Below are 20,374 nucleotides of genomic sequence, written 5' to 3' on the forward strand. Positions count from 1 at the left end.
ACTAGGATTTACCAAACTTGTTGTTAGGGATCAAGTACCCGTTAAAGTTATGCTTACACCTGTCATTTCTTACATTTTCAAAACTCATCATTAATAATCTACTGGCAGTAAGAAAGTTTTCGTCCTCAAGCGAATGACCGGAACAGAAAAAACTGTGCAATTGACAGATAAGACTCGACCGGCCCGGTTACGACAGAGTTTGGCTTCACCTTCAGCAGGCGATTCATGTCTGCCTCCATGTTGGAGATGGTCATGCGCTGCATGATGATATCAGAAATGCGGCGCTCCAGACTCTGCCATTTCACACGAGCCACACGGGTAGAGTACACCCCCACAGGTCTGCGGTGGTACAGTCTGCTGAACACACACAGCTACTGTAAGAGATAAATACTCAAAACATATATTCATGCACAGATGCATAGATAGGTCACTCACCTGGTTCCATTGGGTGCTCCTGAGCTGTGCAAGCGCCCGGTGGGTGGTCTGTGGGCAGAGTCTAACAGAGTCTCAGACAGGTTGACCTTCCTGCTGACCTTGCCCGACATGGGCCGAACCTGCCTCCTCAGAGCAGTCACCTACAGTACACAGCAGCATAAAGGTGACTGAATTAAGGGAACTTGTGTCACTAGGATTCCTGCTAGAAATACTTAATTACAAAATGAACAGCTTAGGTATTAATTGTATTATTATTCTTCCTCCAAAAAATGTTTTAAACATCAATACTTTGCTTTCTGGAGCAAAGAAAAGTTTCAAAGTCTGGGTTGAGGACAAGGCCAAAGTAGCAATCAATTTCTTTAAAAAATCTAAGTGTGTATTAACATTCACATTTATCCAACTTCTGCATATTTAGGAACATTATAGCGCAACAGCCTATGATTTCTTTAAGGTACACTTGTTGTCGTAACCATGGAAACAAAGACTGATAGAAGAGCACAGTCATTTCCATACATTTTAGTATCTGATAAAAGTGAGTAATTTAATCAAGTACACCTCCTGATCATGGAGTAGATTTATACGGTCATGACAATATCTGACAAAAAGAAATGTTCACATTATTTAGACGTATTTAAAGTGCACCTCATACAGGCGGTTACTGTACCGTTATGAAATATATGACCTTTTGTCCTGAAAATAGTTAAAATTGTCATTGCTGCAACACATCGTTATCAAAACATCACTTGTTGCAATAGTAATGACAGGTCAGCTGTTTGAAGGTAACTAATTTTTACTGTTTTTTTCAGTCAATATGGCCATAAGACATCAGTAGAGTGTGCAAGAGAACACAGCAACAAGTAAAGGATGCAAAAGTAAGCTTTTTGGAATGATTTGAGTGTTTTTTTTATTTTATTTTACATTACCACCCTTACGCTTTACCTCTTCAGTCTTCCTGCGCAGTATGAGTTCCTGCTGTCTCTTTTGGGCCTCAAGCAATTTCAGTTGGTGCTGGAAAAAAAAGAGGCCAAAACAGTGCAAGACTTTTAACACACATGCACGCATGCACACACACACACACACACACACACACACACACACACACACACACACACACACACACACACACACACACACCCTTCCAATGCCATCTGTGTACAGACAGAACAGTGCCATGTCGCACCTCCTGTTTGCGCTGGTCTTTCTTGAGTGTGGCGATCTCACGGTTTCTGCGGGACTCCGCCAACCGGTTCTTCTCCTGCTGCTCCTTCATCTGCTTCATCAAGCGCACCTAGCAACAGTTGCCACAGAGAGGGTTTGGCAAGGGCTGCTTATACCCATTCTACATTAATGTCACAAGTTTAACAAGAGAAAGCACTGTGGTAACGTTTAGCTCATCATACAGAGAGAAGTTCAGGGGTTCTCAGTACTGACAAAATCTAAAAAAAAAAATAAATAAAACTTCCACTGGTGGCCACTGGGAGGAGCTGTTTGATTGTCTAAAATCGAAGCCAAAACCTTTTCTCCCATTTTACCATGGGTGTGGGTGTATACAGTATCCTCAGATATTGAATTCATTAGTGCAATTCTATTCTACTCTTTTTCACAGTGTAGTAAAACGCTATACGAGTTACTTTGGTTTTCTTCATCTCCATGACTTCCTGCTGGAGCTTCTTGAGCTGCTTCTCGTACTGTGATTGGTTCTTGAGCAGACGGGCGTGTTCTTTCTGAGCAGCCTGTAGCTTTTGCATCTCTTTGTTCATGACGCCTAGTTTCTTCTCATATTCTGCTTTTATTCGCTTGGCCTTGTCCTCCGAACACGACTCCATGGAACCTACAAAACCGCCATAGGTATTCAATAATGGGAGGTGTACATTTAAATTTTTTTTTTAAAATTATATATATATTTTAATATTAATATTAATCCCCGTCACATGGCGCCCATACCCATGTTGTGCAGCACACGGTCTCTCTCCAACTGGGTGTCGCGGATCTTGCTCTGCAGCATCATCAGTTTCTGCTCATACTGCTGTTTAAGTGTGTGCAGGCGTCTTTGGCTGTTCTCCAGCTCATCGATCAGCTTCTGTTTGATGGCAATCTCACAGGTGATGTTAGCCAGGTCTGCCTGGAAGTTCTCTGGACCACACAAACACACACACCACTGAGTTAATTCACTTAAAACGCATGTATAAAGTACATAATCTCGTAGTATAGTACAAATGTAGATACTAGCAAAGCAGTAAGTCATGATAACCTTTGGATCACACTGATTTAACTATAGTTAAGGATTGTTGACCACGATGCAAACTAAATATAACAAAAAAATACACTATGGTTCAATAAATAAATTCTTTTATTATTAACTCGAATGTTAACACAAAAATTAGCTATCAAGCAACTCCATCATTAACAATGGTCTATAGTTGTCAGGCAAAGTAGTTTTCATTACTCTATGAAAACTACTTGCTGCATTAATACAGAATTTAAATAAATGTAATCATCATATCCAATGAATATAAATGTATTTCACAGTCTCAGTCAGATCTAAATCTTTACAGAGACAGTATCCAGCTTTTAAATTTACTTTGGTGAACTTTATTTTGCTCCCACTTGGGGTCCACCCTGAGATTGTACATCCCAAAAACAGTCATAATTTCTATGACGGATATGTAAATTACCTCTGGACTTACTGGCTTCCCTGAATTGTATTTTAATTAAAAAGCAGCTCAGACTGAAACACTCCTTTTAACTTCTACTTAATTAAGGTAACAAAGTAGTTGTACTTTGTTACTTGACACATCTAGTTGAACATTTGGTTATCTATATTTTACTGTAGTAATTCTTTTTCAACCGACTTTTTACTTCTACTCTTTACATTTAAAAAATAGCCTCGTTACTCCTATCCAGATAAATCGCGTCATCTGGAAAGTGTGAATTTTTATTGTGGTTAAATGAGAAGTATAAACATATACCATTTCGACACCCTATTAGTTTGAAAGCGATCCATCGCACCTGTACGTGACACTTCACACTCCAGCAAGGACATAGCAGATGTATGTAGCCTAGTATGAAGAGGTCTGTGGCTGAGACTCAAGAGAACTCAAGTGAAATATCCCAACTATGCCCCACATTTACATTCCAATAAAGCTTACTGATGAAGTTTGACTTTTGCACCATTACAATACTTATAGGCAACTACTCATCATATTTTCCCCTCCATATAACAACCATTAATGCTCAGTAGTTCACATAGATGCTCCTTTAATATCTGATATTACTAAAATGCATTCATTATCAATAGGCATATATGCAGCTGAAACAGGCAGCCTGGTGCATCCCAACATATTTCAACATTAACATTTTAATACAACATTATAGTCATTTTGGAGAGAAAAAAAATTGGGGGGAGGTGGGGTAGCACACTATAGGCCTCTGTGGCACGGCCTAAGCTTTTGGCCTTGCTTTTATACTTTATACTTATACTTTTATACTTTAAGTACCAGTACTTTTACTTGAGTAAAAAGCTTAAGTTGAGACTTCAACCTCTATAGAAGTGTTTTTAAACCCTAGTATTTACACTTCTATCTGAGTAATGAATGAGACACCTTTGACTTCGACATACTGTTTAACAGGCAGATCTACACTGCTTTCACATTTGGACGGTTTGGACTGAAAGCAAACAGTATGTTCTTCCATAGCAGTAGAATACCACAACCACGAAAAAGCACCAGACAGCACCTTTCTCATCCAGTTCAGAGTCTGAATCTTCTGAGCTCTCCTCTGCATCCATTTCCTCCTCTTCATCATCTTCCTCCTCCTCCTCGCCGTCATCATGATCACTGCCCTCCTGAGCCTCCTGCAAAAAAACAACAATGGACTGAAAACAAGACAGACATTCTCGCAGGTTCAATCCCTGATGATGCCACAGCCACCTGTTGCCGGGACTCTCAGAGCACACAATTGGCCTCGCTCTCTCTAGTCATGTAGGTTGACCCTCCCCCCTCCCCTCCCTCCCGATCTCTTGGTACAATTCTAGCCAATGTGGGCGTCTTGGCTGATGTAACAGGACTGACAGTTAGCACTCTTCAAGTGAGTTTAGCTGCCCAATAATGTAATGGCTGGATTCATGTGACTTGGACGAAGCACTGGAGGAAGGCTTTCACCCTCCCAGCACTGGTGTGATAATGTGGTCCCAACTACTGAGTGGGAATTGGATATAAATAAAATTGGGAATAGGGAAAAAAGGCACACATTTAGAAGAAAGTATTCTAGATAGGATGTCTATGTTGGTCATACCGTCTCTGCTTCCTCATTGGCTGGCTCAGGCTGCTCCCGCTCATTGCCCTTTTCTTGCTCATTGTCAGGAACTTCTTTCACAGCACTAGGAGACAGGATAGAATAGTTACAGTACAGTAAACATTCTTCTTTATTATCAGTAATGCATCAAAGCCACACTCTGCAATTTTAAGAGCAATTTCTATTATCACATAATATGTAAATGTGGAATCAACTTCATGAAGTTGCCACAAGCTTAGAACAAAAACTTTGGTGTAAATCAGACCAGGGGCTTTTCAGGGGTTTATCAAGAACAAAAATCTATGCAAAGCTAATCAAACAGAACTCCACTTTATTATTCTGAAATCACAGAGCATGCTTTTAATACCAGTCAATTAAAAAAAAGTGGGTGATGTTTAAAAAATATAACATCGCAATACATTGTCATGGTACATAATATGCATCACAGCTATTTAGCTTTTCTGAGGTTTGTGAACATCTTAGTCTGGGCAAAAATGCACCATCAAAACAGTAGTGGCACATTTTCAAAAAGAGGTTATGAAAAATAATGAGTGCAATGATTTCTGCTAAATCAGCGACTGCAAAAAGAAGCTGTTTCAGGTAAAAAACAAAATACATAACTGGTAAAAATGAATAAAATAAGAGAAATGGCATAATGAAATTAGTCAGCTACTTGTTAGTATATCATCACGGTCATTCACAAATGTTTTTTTTGATAATGTGAATTTGTCAATACTTTATAATGAATAGAAATGCAGCAACAATATATTGGTCAATTCTTTACAGTCTTTTTAGTTTTTGTGCAAATTCTGTCATTTTATGATGATACTCACAATAACCACAGTAAACTCAGAAAAGCACAACATAATGCAATTAACCATGATAACAGCAGCATATACAGTGGGGCAAAAAAGTATTTAGTCAGCCACTGATTGTGCAAGGTATCCTACTTAGAAAGATGAGAGTGTCATCATAGGCACACTAACTATGAGAGACAAAATTAGGGGAAAAAAATAAAATAGAGGAAATCACATTTATAGGATTTTTTAAAGAACTTATTTGTAAAATAAGTGAAAAATAATGTGAAAAATAAGTATTTGGTCACCCACAAACAAGCAAGTTTTCTGGCTCTCACAAACCTGTAATTTCTTTAAGAAGTTTTGTCCTCCACTTGTTAGCTGTATTAATGGCACCTGTTTGACCTTGTTATCTGTATAAAAGACACCTGTCTACATCCTCAAACAGTCAGACTCCAAACTTAACCATGGCCAAGACCAAAGAGCTGTCGAAGGACACCAGGAAGAAAATTGTAGACCTGCATCAGGCTGGGAAGAGTAGATCTACAATAGGCAAGCAGGTTGTTGTGAATAAATCAACTGTGGGAGCAATTGTAAGAAAATGGAAGACATGCAAGACCATTGATAATCTCCCTCGATCTGGGGCCCCACGCAAGATCTCATCCCATGGGGTCGAAATGATCATGGACCTGATGAATGACCTGCAGAGAGCTGGGACCAAAGTAACAAAGGCTACCAGCAGTAACACACTACGCTGAGAGGGACTCAACTCCTGCAGTGGCAGGTGTGTTCCCCTGCTACATGTCCAGGCCCGTCTAAAGTTTGCCAGAGAGCATATGGATGATCAAGAAGAGGATTGAGAGGATTGGGGAATATCATGTGGTCAGTTGAAACCAAAATAGAACTTTTTGGTTAAAACTCAACCCGCCGTGTTTGGAGAAAGATGAATGCGGAGTTGCATCCTAAGAACACCATACCTACTGTGAAGCATGGGGTGGAAACATCATGCTTTGGGACTGTTTTTCTGCTAAGGGGACAGGACGACTGATCCGTGTTAAGGGAAGATTGAACGGGGCCATGTATCGTGAGATTTTAAGCCAAAACCTCCTTCCATCAGCGAGAGCATTGAAGATGGAACATTTGTGGAGGGAGTTAAAAGTCTGTGTTGCCCAGCGGCGGCCCCAAAAACATTACTGCTCGAATGAGATGTGCATGGAGGAATGGGCCAAAATACCAGCTACAGTGTGTGCAAACCTGTTGAAGACTTACATGAAAAGTTTGACCTCCGTCATTGCCAACAAAGATTACTTTTAGACTTCTGTTATTAACCAAATACTTATTTTCTACCATAATTTACAAATAAATTCTTTAAAAATGCTACAATGTGATTCCTGAATTTTTTTTCTAATTTTGTCTCTCATAGTTGAAGTGTACCTATGATGAAAATAGATACAGACCTCTCTCATCTTTCTAAGTAGGAGAACTTGCACAATCAGTGGTTGACTAAATACTTTTTTGCCCCACTGTACAGTCACATCCACTCCTTAGAGAAATGCATTCACTGCAACTGATTATTCATTGCACCACTGCAAAGGCTGGGGACAAATGAAACTAAAACTTGCTGCATTGAGCAGAAATGCAGCACTTGCAGAGGAACTGAAATGAAAGCCACAATACAAGACAAAGCATTCCGTGCAATATGACCGAAATTAAGGCGTCAAAGGTGCAGGGAAACCAAAAACCAAAAAAAGAGAAACTGCTTGGTTTGCTTTATTGTGTAAATGAAACTACGGAAAGAAAAAGCAGACTAATGATCAGGTAGTTCCCAAACCACAGTGTCAGAAAACTAATCAGTGGAGAAGTTCAACTTTGTCAAAGTATGGGGGAAAAAAAAATTAAATCAGGCAGCAAGGTTCAAACCCTCCTCACAGCCCACATGAATAGACTGTAATATTAATATACATGTTTTGAAGGCACGCTCTGGCTCTTCCTCCAAGTGTGGCAACTACCTGGATTTAAAATAAAGAGAGTTAAAAGTAGGCAGGGCAGGAGCAGGGCACAGGGTGGGCAGGAGGGCGCAGTGGGTGGAGTTTTAGTGCGACAAACCTGTCTTCCTCCACCTCCATCTCCTCTTCCTCCTCTACTCTCCTCTCCTCCAGCAGCTGCTGCAGCCTTCACAGGTCGCAGGTCAGAGGGGAAGGGTCAGGGAGAGGAGAGGAGAGAGGGTGGGCAATGGACGTATACAGACAGAGACAGGCGGGAGAGGACATCAGCGAGAGCAGGAACGGCACACGTTCCTAATATCATTGTAATTATTATTATTATTATTATTATTATTAAGTCTGCCTTTTAAGCTTTTTAGCGTGTGTACTTCTATTAGATATTAATTTATTTACATATTTTATCCAGTTGTTGTCTTCTAAACAGCATAATTATATTTCAAATGTTTACTCATGCTTATTTGCAGCTTTAGTTGTTAAAATGTGCATATCTGTATTACTGAAACAGAACTAATATTAACCATAATAATAAAACTGCAACTTCCCTTTTTTCTGTACAGTTAACACAGACCACCTTCACAAGCTATTCATTCTAAACATGGAAAAAACTGCAATATACAGGGCTTTTTCCTGCCGTCACTGGGTTCTTTTCAGAATTAAAGCAGCATTATGCAAGAATTGGTATTTTTGCTCTTGGGCTCCCTCTACAGTTGGGGAGTGTCACTTTTACACCACTACCACAAATACAAATTGTGCTTTGAGCTCTCTCTCATGGACAGCTGTACACATGCACTTGTTGACAAGCTGAAGGATACAGAACCAGAAAAAAAATAAATAAAAAAAGTGAAAGATGCATGTGGACTGATGCTTATTACAGGATTTTACACAAATATGACTCTGGTTACCCGGTGTTTCACAGTTCTCGCGAGAGGTCTTGTGAATGCTTCACCAAAGCTACATAGTACAGTAGCAGCGTTCCGGCCCACAGCAGCAATGACAGAGATGCTATTCTCCAAATTTCAAGTGACTAGAGCATCATATTGATTCTGAAGTGCTCACGTTCTCTGTGACTTGTGTGTAGATAAAACGTATGTCATTGTTTATTTGAATTAGGGCTGCATAATATTGGGGGAAAAAAAAGTATTGGGCAGATATAATCAGTCACTTGTAGATCTGTTATGGAAAATAAGAAAAGTGTGAATTTCTCTTGTATAAAGCAAGTTATTGCATGATGTGCATGATTTTTTTTATTTGTCTTTTGTGACATTGTATGTCCTGCGATGTGCCTATTGCGCATGTGCACATGATGACGATGCTGAAACAATATATTGTGCAGCCCTAAATTGAAAGAGCTAAAAATAATCTAGTACTGTTATATTAATAATGTTATTTTTGTCATGGTCATATTGTCATTTATACACTGAAATCTAAACAGTGTTTTTTATATTACAGATTATTTGATAATTTCATTAACCAGCATTGCATTGATTCCCATCTATCACACACTGACCTTGCTGTGACTTTTAGCCTGATGTTCTTCAGAGCTCCATAAAGCCAGGCGAACGAATGTTACTACTTCACACTGTAATAATTATAGTCATTTGAACAACATTCTCCAGTGTAATTGCAGCTGACAGTACACATGCAAGTGCACTCTAACTGCTCCACATGGAAAGACATCGAGCATGCATCTAATTTTACCACGACTTTCCCTCCCCAAACCACCTCTGGTTTTCTTTCTTTTTACCTCTTCTTTTTCTTCTTCTCTCTCCTCTTCAGTTTCTCCAGGTCTTTCTTAGCCAGCTCGATGATATCGGAGGTCTCTTGGGAAGGGTCAGGTCCGAGCAAGGCGGGGGGGAAAGCTCCAGGTCCTCCATAGAAAGACGAGCGTGTGGTCGCTCGGGAAAGGTTCTTCCTCAGATTCTCATTTACTGCCTCACTTTCCAGCAGTTTTGCTCTAAAATTTTGAGATGAAAGATGAACAAAGTGTGCAGTGTTTAGTGTGCAGAACCTGTACATGATGTATGAACATACTTTCAGAATGAATGTTGTGCTCCACCTTAGGTCTTCAATCTCTTTGATGTAGTTCTGGATCATATTCCCAATCTCCTCACTGCCTTCACCTGGACACAAACGATGCATACTGTATTTTGCACCAAAGCAATCATTTTTTTCATTTTTACAGATAACAGCTGGACACACACTGTGAACCACAGCGATGACCTCACAAATCTATTAGGGATTACTTAATTTGATTTACTGTGAGACAAGCACGCTGTTTCATTGTTCGGTATTAGACACACTCTCAATCTTCAAAATCTAGACCGAAAATGCAAGCATTTGGTTAACCACCCATAATAACCTACAGTATCTTTATTGGTGCTGTAGCCCGTTTACATGTTACCCCTGTTCTTTACTACTTCCATTATACTCTATATTATCCCTCTCTCCCATGTCCTGAGCTGCCCCTGCTGTCTGCTTGATGCTGCAGTGAGTTCATTTGTGGCTGGGTGCTGCTGTCTGCCTGGCCTCTGGGCTGATTTCTGAACTCACTGTGAACTAAATGTGCCCCTGTTTGCCAGGGCACTCCCTACCCTTGTTTTTCTTCTTCCTGTCCCTCTCCCATGTACAATATTCCAATATCCTTATCCTGTTGACCAGCCGAGGATGGGTCCCCCTTTTGAATGTTGGCTCCTCTGGATCTGAGGAAGTTTTTCCTTGCTACACATGCCACTGGGTTCCTCAAAAGAGGCTTGGGTCTCTGTAAGGCTGCTTTGTGACAACATCCCATATAAATAAACTTGAATTGACACAGCTCATTGAGTATTTGCTTTCATTGCTTGTTAGCTACATTAGCATTGTTACTCCAGGGATGAACTAGAAGAAGGAAACATCACACACCAATAGTTCATTTGATGTTTTTGTTTGCCACAGCAATTTTAGTTACAGCAATTGTAGGCCATCAGGACTACAAAAAAAGACCACAGAAATTGCACTCTCTCACGCTCATAAATAACATACCAGCTTTAGCAAGAACCTGGTTAGCCTGATCACTGAGGAGCTGAGTGAGGCGGGCGCGCTGGGCATCGATTGTCTCCTGCATGGCTTTAACTCGCACGCGTAGGTTGTTGTTCTCCGTCTGCAGCATGGAGTTCTCATGATACATGTCATTGATGCTCTCCATGCCATCTTCTCCAATCATGCGCTTCCCCTGTACACAAAAAGGTTAGTACTTGTCCTTAGGGTCTATCTGGTATTCTCTTTAAAAGGCTCTCTCTTAAATAGCATAATTTCCCCCTTTTGTGTTTCCCTGTTTTAAGCTAAACTGCTTCAGGATAAATAGGGAGCATTTAGCTGATTCTAGTCCCAGTCTGAACATTTTATAAAAGGTTTGGGTTTGCAATGATAACTTTACAAAAACATCATAATGTCAGCACCCCCCACAATTCCCATTGCAATATATTCCTGGTAAATGTGTTGATTCAAAAAGGGCTGTTCCTGTAGCCTATTTTGTCTATGGAGTGGGGAGTGAATTAAGGCTTTTGAAACTTTACCAATGTTTACACACTACATCAATCTCTTTATATGGGCTCTTTAAAGCTCTTTAAAGCCTAGAAAATGACTGTTAATCCTTTAGATGAAGATATACAGGCATTATGTTCTGTGACTACACCAATGTTCAAAACCTCTGTTACTGTTCCAGTCATTCTTTATCATTAATATCATTAATAAAAACAGGATTTTTTTTGGCCTGTTTCAGAATGAGGCATCTCTCACTGTGCGGTACTCCATGAGCTCCATCTGCAGCCGGGCAATCTCCGTCCTCAGAGCGCTGATCTGCTGACTGGCCTTGTCCTGGTTTACTACCACTTTGTTCTTAATGTTACGTGCTCGGTTAGCATATTTAAGGGTGTTCAGGGTCTCCATGAAGTCCCGATCAGATGGACTTATGCAGGCAATCATCATAGTTTGGCTGCAGAATAGAGGAAAAGAAAGTTTCACATTCAAGAGGAATTCTCACCTATACACCTACAATATGTTTAGTTTTAGACCTCTTTAGACCTCTGTAGAGTGTTCTACATATAAACATAACCTAATTAAAATGCATAATGAAAGACAAACTAATATATACCTATAGATGACGTCCTGACCTTACTGATCTGAAACATTTGTACTTTACAGAACATTTCTAGGCAAACTGATTATACTCAAACCTGTTGCCGCCTAAGGAGTCCTGGAGGAGGCGAGTAAGTTTGGAGTCCCGGTAAGGCACATGCGTTGACCGTTTGCTTCTGTCTCCTAAGGCACTGATGACATTCCCCAATGCCAGCTGAATCAAAGATATGGAAAAAATACAACCAGTGTAAATTTCTACACACTTACTATTGATTAAATCCATTTCCCCTCAAAGTTAGAATAGGTCATATGGGTCATATGTTTATACAGATCACTGATGTTATCAGTCACTGATGTAAGAAAACCTTGGTGGTCATAAGTAAAATGTATATGCAAGATCAACATCTAATTGAACATAAAACATTAGATTTAATTGTCAATTTAAAAATCACAGATGACATAAATTTTTTTTTTATTTACAAAATGTCCACATACATATTCTCTGTAGCATTGAGTTAAAACTAGTAATTTGTCCAAAAAAAAAAAAACCCAAAACATTTAATTGTGAAAAAAAAAAAAAAAAAAAAAGAGGCTTTCTGAATGTCGATGCTCCTATTGGTTGCCATGGCGACATACACAGCAGAAAAAGCCTCTGAGTGGAGAAAAGCCACCATTGTGGAGCATGATTGAGTACATTGGTCATTTTTCTCTGAGTGTCCAAATCATAAAAGTGAAATTCAAGTATGATTTTGAGAGCACCATGATCTCCCACAATTCTTAGTTCACACAAGCCACTGGAGTAGTTTGGTAACAGTAGGACTCAAAGGTTGCAAAGATGTAACAACCAAAGGTTATTTTTACTGATTCAGGATTCAGTTTGTGCAAGTGTGGAGGTCTGAACAAGACTTAGCCACTCTCGTGTTTGTTTATGCGACCGGTGCTGACGCATGCTGATGATGATTCACATTAGGGCTGGGCGATATGGTAAAAACATTATATCACGATATTTAAAGACATTTTTCATGATACACAATATTGATCACAATACATGTAATCACAGACTAAATACATCAGTAGCAACAGATGCTCTCCATCTGCTGCTCATCATCTAGTTACACCAGTCGAATTACACTGCAATATCCTAACAAAGCACTAACAATATCCTTGATATGCTTAGAAAAGCGTATTGTGCATCACGATAACTAAATTAATCACAATATGATAAAATATCATCATATTGCCAAGCTCTAATCCACATTCATGTGTGTTTCTAGCGCTACTTAGTAAACTAAATAGTCCCTCTCTATACGGCACAATACTAATGAGAGAGTAGGGATCATTTCAGTCACAGCCTCTGACTCACTCCGTTCTCCCCTTTCCGCTCCTTGCTAACCTCGCCTCCATGCACTTGTTGACCCCTTAACATGCCTTTTACAAATGTGCTGGGAGGGCAGGACACCAGCAGATGATAATTGTAGATACTGTTTTAGGAACTGCTTAAATGGCTGTTACAAGGCTTTCTTACGGCAGTGACAATATAGAAGAAGATACACATCAATCAAAATCCAGACAACAGCTAGACACCACAGCTGTATATGGTTAGTGATGTTGACAGACTGTCCCTACCAGTCCACAGTTAATGGAGATGCCTTCTTTAGCCCTGTCTCCTGTGGCCCCTGTTCTCTTCAGTCGTTCCGAGCCAGCCAGGTCCACAAAATGAAACTTCGCTGTCAGTGTCTCAAACTCCTCCATGTCAGGTGAGCCACTAGCTAGGCGGTTATCAGTCTCATTTTCCTTATAGAAAAAAGAGAAGAAGTAAGAGATTTAACACCTCATTCGCACGACTTCATTAACAGAACCTGAGGACACACTGCCAGGAAACTGTCTGAACTTTAACCACTGAAAAGGAACCACTAGCAAAGCAATATATTCAAGGATAAATATTTTCGAAAAATGCTGTCTGAAAGTCTTAAGATCACCAGCAGCTGGAATGGGTATTAGAACAGAATTAGTCAGATTGGGTACTTACATTGTCTGAGGTTGTACACACGCGCACTTGGCACAGGTGGATGGTGAAGATGGCATGGGAGCGAGAGCTCTGCACATTCATCTGAGTGCTGGCTGTGGTGCGTGAGAGAGCGCCCAGTTTCAAACACTGCATCATCTACAACATAATAAATATAATGTTAAAATAATAATAATAATAATAATAATAATAATAATAATTACACACCACTAATAATAATTACACTCATACATATAAGTGCTTAATAAAAACAGGAGCATCCACGTTACACCCTCACATATCAGAAATATACAAACTCACACACACTAGAATAATTAAAAAGCATCATTGCATGGGGATGCATCAAACAATTTAGATGACCTTAAATTGTTATTTTATGACTGATATGATTTCTTTTTTAAATAAATAAAATAATAAAATTATATACAATGCATTATAATAGAACTCAACTTCTTTCTGTAAAATTATGTAAATAAAAGTAATGGTAAAAATAAAAAATATATATTTTTTGTTATAATTTCCTCTGAATACATCTACCCCAATTAAACCATGTCACCAGCACTTGGAGGGTGAAGGCTAGCATGTGCTTCATCTACCACATCTTTTCGAACTGCTGCTGATGCAATGACCTCAGACAGCTGAATGCGCTCAGAGGAAAAGGCGAACTACCAATTGTGTTATGACAGCTAACAGACACCCATGTTTGTTATTACAGTGCTGAGTGATGAGGGAGTGATGTTCTCTCCCTTATCTCTCTTGTGCTCTCTTGAACCACTTTCCAACATGGCACGATAACCCAGAACCTTTCCGGACATTACCCGGAGGAGCTGTACGTGTTCACACAAATGTCTGAATTATTTGTACCCGGCTTTTATCCTGCTTTTATCCTGCCAGCCCCCTAGTACAAAGTCTGGGTAGTGTCCAAGTGAGCCCATGTGTAAATAGAGCAGGCCAGAGAATTCAGAGAATTCACACTTAATACAAGTAATGTTTATTGTAGATATTGGCTATAATGTCCCGATTCTTTTGAACCATCCACATAAAAATAACACTTTAGGTGATGTACTAAATAACTTCCTAAAGAATCATAGCATCACTTTTCCCCTATATTTTGCGGGTTTACACTTCCCACTCAAGTTATGACTCGCCATCACATAATACCACCAGCCCTGGAGGGCTGAAGGCTAGTATGGATGCCCGCCTGCACAGATATTTGGGGGGTGGAGTGAGGGGGGGTGGAGTGAGAGGGGGGGGGGGGGGGTTGGGGGGGGTTGTTCAACATCCTACCCACCCAGAGAAAGCTTGGCCAATTATGCTCTCTGGAACTCTCTGCCATGGATGTCTGTGGTTTCACAGGGATTGAACCAATGATCTTCCGATGACAGGGTCAACGCAGCTGGGCCATTCAGGAACCCCGGATTCAAATCATCATAAAATCTGAGATTTACATAGAAGGATACACACTTACTTCAGCCTCTGAAGAGACAGTGCGAGTGGTCACTCCCACGGTATAAATGCCCCCAGTGGCGTCCTCATGGATCTTAATGTGAGACTTCTGCTTTCGGACCTCCAAATCACGCGCAGAGTCAAACAGATCCAGAACCTCCTCATTATACAACTACAGTCATATCACACACACACAGACACACAGACACACACACACACACACACACACACACACACACACACACACACACACACACACACACACAGAAATAAACTGATAAGCATAAATGATTTAAACTCATTTTCATTATAACTGACATTTTCTAACTCCTCATTACGCACAAAATGTTCAACACATTTGATCATGGATGATCGGGGTAAAGCTCAGTCATATGGACCATGGCTTTGGTCTTCTCCCTCCACCCTTTCTCCAATAGCTGAACTTGGCTCTCTGGGTGGGTGTTAATTTAGGAACATGCACAGGCAGAGGAGGGAGGGAGAGAGGAGCAGTAAATAACCCTCATATTCAATAAATGGCCCCTAAAAAAAAAAAAAGAAGTCTGAGCCGTGGACACCGATCAGAGCATCACCATGGGAACAGCAAGTCCAGTGCAGTGCGCCCGCACACACACACAGGCACAAACAGAGCCCGCTGTGTGCAGGGACGCCATGGCGACGCTCAGGACTGCACTGTCAGCCTCTGCTCTTTTGGCTGTGGTCTCCCTGCAGCACAAGTCTGATAACCAGACCATAGTAATGCCAATCTAAATCTCAGACAAGTACAGCAGTCCTACAGGCTACAGAACAATGGATTCAGTGGCTTGGTGTTTGACTACGTTAAGCCTGATCCTATTATGGTCCTTTGTTAAAGCCTTTTAACTCCACTGCACGATTTACGTCACAGAGGTGGCATAAACAAACATTATCTTTCTATCTATTACACAACAAGTGACGCACATTTCAGAATCTGAAAAAAACTGATAATAATAAATAAATATTGATAAACAATCCAATAGTCACTTGTAATATCTCCAGTGCCTGTGTTTCAAGTGCATGTTTAGCCTCTTTGTGCCTGCTAGACAAACGTAACATACTAAAAGCCTGCACCCTGCACCATGCGACACTTTTTACACATGGCTGTAAAAGTCAATAACAGTGGAAAGTAACTGTGATCAGCTAAGGTCATTTTGATTGTATAATAACTGGCACTGGCCACAAGCCAAAAAAGTGGCTGGTGACCGAAGTAAAGTCAGTATACTTACCTCCAGGAACTGGGCGCTGATCTTGAACTCTGGGACCGGTCTCCCCTGGTCAGTTGCAGCTTGCCGTCTTTGCTCGATGCCTTTGAAAAGGTGACTGACCGCCCGTGGGATGATGCCCAGCTCATCGTCTGGAATGCTTACATCAAAGCCAGTGCCCATTGTGTATGTTTTTCCTGAACCCGTCTGAAAACAGTAACAGACCAGCATTCATTCAAAGTGACGGTCTGATGAAAAATCAAACTCCCAAATGTAGTCAAACAGCTTGCTTGTTGAGGTCTGTATCAGAGCTGACAGGCTAATGTAGTTAATATGTAAATCAGAACACACATCCCTAAGGGTAGTTTCACACCTACACAGTTTGGTCTGGATATTCAGACTTTTCAGTTTGGTCCTAACTAAAATATCGGGTTGGAAAGGTGCCTCGGACCACGGTCCGGACCAAACATGGTTTGGTTTATTTGCAGGACTTTCAGCCAGGCTACGGTCACAGATTATACAATACAAGAAGAAAAAGAACTAGAAAAAGGTTGATTATATTTTTTAAATAATTGATGCATGATGAGAATGTTCATTTAAACACGCCTCAAGTACTAAGCTTGAAGTTGATGCTGCTTGAAGTAACGCCATAATATTAGCAGTAAAGTGGAAACCAAATAAATCTGCTCATTTTTTCCAAGAAAGGATATCCACCTGGAATTGCACGCATGCCCTTCTACAAACCAATCAATATCAAGTATAGGGAAACAGGTGTAGAGGTAACTATATCATGCAAAGTTCTTCAGTGCGCTTGCTAAATTACAATGTGAAACCAAATCTGTCTTTCATGGAAGGGTAAGAAGGTTTATTCCTCCTCCTGTAGTGTTGCCATTTTTGGAGATCCAAGGGTTTTTGCATGACAGCAACGATATGTGGCTTTTTCCGCTGTGTGGCATACTGTTATTTACAAACTGAACATATCAAAGAATCAGTGCAATGTAGTGGCTGGTTATAAGTGTGTGTCTGTTGGGTGAGTGGGGTGGGAATGCCAACGATCTGCTGATGCGGTTGACTGGTCAGAGGGGCTGCGGATAAAGCTTGGATTAACACTGGGATGTGCGAGAGAGAGAGAGAGAGAGCGAGAGAGAGCGAGAGAGAGAGAGAGAGTGAGAGCGAGCGAGCAAGAGAGAGAGAGAAGGGGGGGCAGTGTTCAGAGGTAAAACAGGGACAGCTAAGGGATGTAGGTCATGAGCAGTAGCATGGAGGGATGGAGGGAGTATGAAATATTAATGTCGATCATATAGGCTGAACGCAGCTGCTAAATGTCCTCCTTCCTTTTAAAAAGGCAGGATGAGAGCAGATCTAATAAAGGCCCCTGAAAAGGAGTGATTCGAGAGGCTCGGTTGCCGTGGCAACCCAGTAGAGACAAGAGCTGGGGGGAGAGGGAAGAGGGAAGTGAAAACCCAAACTTGCATGTCATTTAAATACTCCTGATTGGAAGTGGGTGCATGTGAGAGACACATAGAGAGAGAGAGAGCGAGTGTGTGTGTGTGAGTGAGTGAGTGAGTGAGTGAGTGAGTGAGTGAGTGAGTGAGAGCAAGAGAAAGTGAGTAAGTGACTATGAAGGGGACACAGCAAGGGGTGAGGAAATGAAAGGGTGGCTGGCAGACAGACAGACAGAGAGACAGAGAGACAGAAGAGGAGAGAGCTGTCTGCATTTCCAGTAAGATTAAATGTTGGCTGCGCAGACGGGAAGGATTTGAGTCGGTTTTGCCATGGAAACACTTAAACTAAAAGTAAGGGATTAATAAAGCTGCTTCAGCAACTATCTGAGACTTACAGACATGAAAAAACCTTAAGACCTTTAGAGGGGGATTCTCCAGTCACCTACTTTTTAGTCTTGGGCCTAAATCATTCACACTGAACACTTTTCTTGCATTTATGAACCCAAAACAATCAGACAACCCCACCCAAAAAAGGGTCGAATGAGTGGCAGTGTTAGCGTTCAATGTCAATGCTGCTAACACAAATCCGGGGAAGAACTGTTGTGGAATTGTCTGTACAATCAGATTCAGAAAGAATTTGGAGCTCTCCTTTTATAGACAACTGAAAGGTAAAGAGAAGGGAAGCAAATGGATTGCTGCAATATACAGAAACAACTGGAATCCAGACACCGTAACATGTGGGAGTGGTGAAGTCACACTCTGAAGACAGATGTGGGGGGTGCGACAAGCTAAGTATCAGTAAAAGGGGCCATTCACTCGACTTTGTGCTCTCAGGTATGAGGTTTTATCCTCCAAATGGTTGTGATTTGAGTCTCAGTTAGCTGGACATTCCTATGGACCATTGGTTCTTTGGTCATTTGGGTGGATTGCTGTCGGGTCTGCTAACTTGAGCAGATAATCGTTTGTTTCATGCCTGGTTTGGTCATTTTACCTAATAAAAGCAGCCGTGTTGCAGAACTCAGTTTAAGTAAAGGGGGCATGCTTCAGCGGGACCGTGAGGTCAATGCATACCCTCTATATTGCCCAACCCTAATTAAAACATGAGCAAAGCTATCCTTATGGGAGTCTAGTATTATTTATAGTTTTCATTCAACATCTGGTTTGTTAAATCAGTGCTTAATGATGTTAATTCAGCTGAGCTGGTGACTGTGCTGCTTTTATTCTTCAAAACTTTGTTAACTCTTAGTTCTTTGAACTAGCTCACAAGATAACTATCTTCTTCAAAATGAGAATTCTTGTTTTTGTAATTTTTTTATTTATACTGTATTTATGTTTACTTGCATCTGTTCTAATGTGATATTAAGTGTTTTCAAGCTAAAACACTCTTATTGCTGAGATTTGTTTTAGTTTTAAATAACGTGCTTAGGTGCATCTGCACAGTACTGCATATGTAAATGACCTCCTCTGTTCTGACTGGTTGGAAAGTATAGTGCCAAAAAATCTCTTATAACCTCTAAATCAAGGGGCAAGGCTAGAGGTTAAATAGGATATATTATGCTATAGCATAAAAGACATATGCAAATGTGTTGGGCTTCAGGATAGTACATTTTGAAACCTTAAATGTTCAAATGCATCATTTAACTTTTAAAAAAATAAAAATAAAAGAGGGAAAACTTTAGTCTAGGTATATGATTTAAGGCTGTAAATCTCAAAAAGTACAAAATTTGCTTTTCCTGCCAGTGAAAGAAGAGACTGACCGCTACATTGTGGTGAAGATTGACGTGTGCAGGAAGAAAAAAAGAAAAAACACACAGGAAAACAAACACACCTGTCCATAGGCAAAGATGGTCGCATTATAGCCCTCGAAGCAGCCTTCTATTAGCTTCTCCGTGCAGTTGGAGTAGATATTGTCTTGCTGAGATTCCATGTCGAACACATAGTCGAATGTGAAGGCCTTGTCCTTCCCCAGAATCACCTGAGGCTCCCCAGGGGTCACAAACGTACAGATGTGACATCCCTCTATCTTCTCCCGTGCCAGCTGTGGACGGATCCTGACAGTGTGTGTGAGGGAGAGAGAAAGAGAGAGAGAGAGGGAGAGAGAGATGAAGAGGAGAAGACATTCTTATCAAAACTCATTTGCATATTTGCATGTAAATGTGAAAAGCTTGAATTTGCTGCTGGAGATAAGAGGCGGAGAAACACAGGCAGGGAAAATGCCTATTTCACGTCTGCTAAAATTAGCCGTCTAATTATCAGATCTGTAGGTGATAATGAAGTGTCTGGCGCACACTTGTGCTTGCTCTCACACCTCCCAAACCTCATCAGTGCATCAGCGCAACTTTATTTTCACGGCTGATTGTGTTCATTGCGTTAATAAAAGCTCACTGATTTACATCCTTACACAAAATAACTGACTGAACTGCAGCTGGCCAAAATAAGGTCACTTCTTTCAATCTGCTGCCATTCTTACTGACAGCCTTTACAGTGAACAGACGTTCAGGGGGAGCTTTCAGTCTGGACAACAGCACACACTGTATCCATGCCAAATCCTCGGCTTAGGCTGCCAGCACTTTGTGTG

General features: G+C 40.7%; 1 protein-coding gene across 4 annotated transcripts in view; it reads right to left on the minus strand.

Annotated features, from left to right (window-relative positions):
- The window catches only part of kif21a (kinesin family member 21A), a 53,462-nt gene that overhangs the window by 16,751 nt on the left and 16,337 nt on the right, over nt 1–20,374 (minus strand). For 2 of the 4 annotated variants that reach the window (XM_072670366.1, XM_072670352.1), the window contains exons 2-20: nt 19,625–19,847; nt 16,376–16,558; nt 15,136–15,285; nt 13,671–13,805; nt 13,268–13,435; nt 11,740–11,855; nt 11,303–11,498; nt 10,547–10,736; nt 9,585–9,648; nt 9,273–9,482; nt 7,632–7,697; nt 4,729–4,813; nt 4,171–4,288; nt 2,380–2,568; nt 2,067–2,266; nt 1,616–1,723; nt 1,375–1,443; nt 436–575; nt 210–357 (exon numbers count right to left, since the gene is read on the minus strand). In XM_072670366.1, the coding sequence (XP_072526467.1) occupies nt 210–357; nt 436–575; nt 1,375–1,443; nt 1,616–1,723; nt 2,067–2,266; nt 2,380–2,568; nt 4,171–4,288; nt 4,729–4,813; nt 7,632–7,697; nt 9,273–9,482; nt 9,585–9,648; nt 10,547–10,736; nt 11,303–11,498; nt 11,740–11,855; nt 13,268–13,435; nt 13,671–13,805; nt 15,136–15,285; nt 16,376–16,558; nt 19,625–19,847 (2,758 nt within the window). The remainder of the gene's footprint in view (nt 1–209; nt 358–435; nt 576–1,374; nt 1,444–1,615; nt 1,724–2,066; nt 2,267–2,379; nt 2,569–4,170; nt 4,289–4,728; nt 4,814–7,631; nt 7,698–9,272; nt 9,483–9,584; nt 9,649–10,546; nt 10,737–11,302; nt 11,499–11,739; nt 11,856–13,267; nt 13,436–13,670; nt 13,806–15,135; nt 15,286–16,375; nt 16,559–19,624; nt 19,848–20,374) is intronic. The other 2 variants (XM_072670360.1, XM_072670372.1) reach the window with 2 other exon arrangements.

The sequence above is a fragment of the Salminus brasiliensis genome, chromosome 2 (assembly GCF_030463535.1).
Source record: "Salminus brasiliensis chromosome 2, fSalBra1.hap2, whole genome shotgun sequence".
Classification (NCBI taxonomy): domain Eukaryota; kingdom Metazoa; phylum Chordata; class Actinopteri; order Characiformes; family Bryconidae; genus Salminus; species Salminus brasiliensis.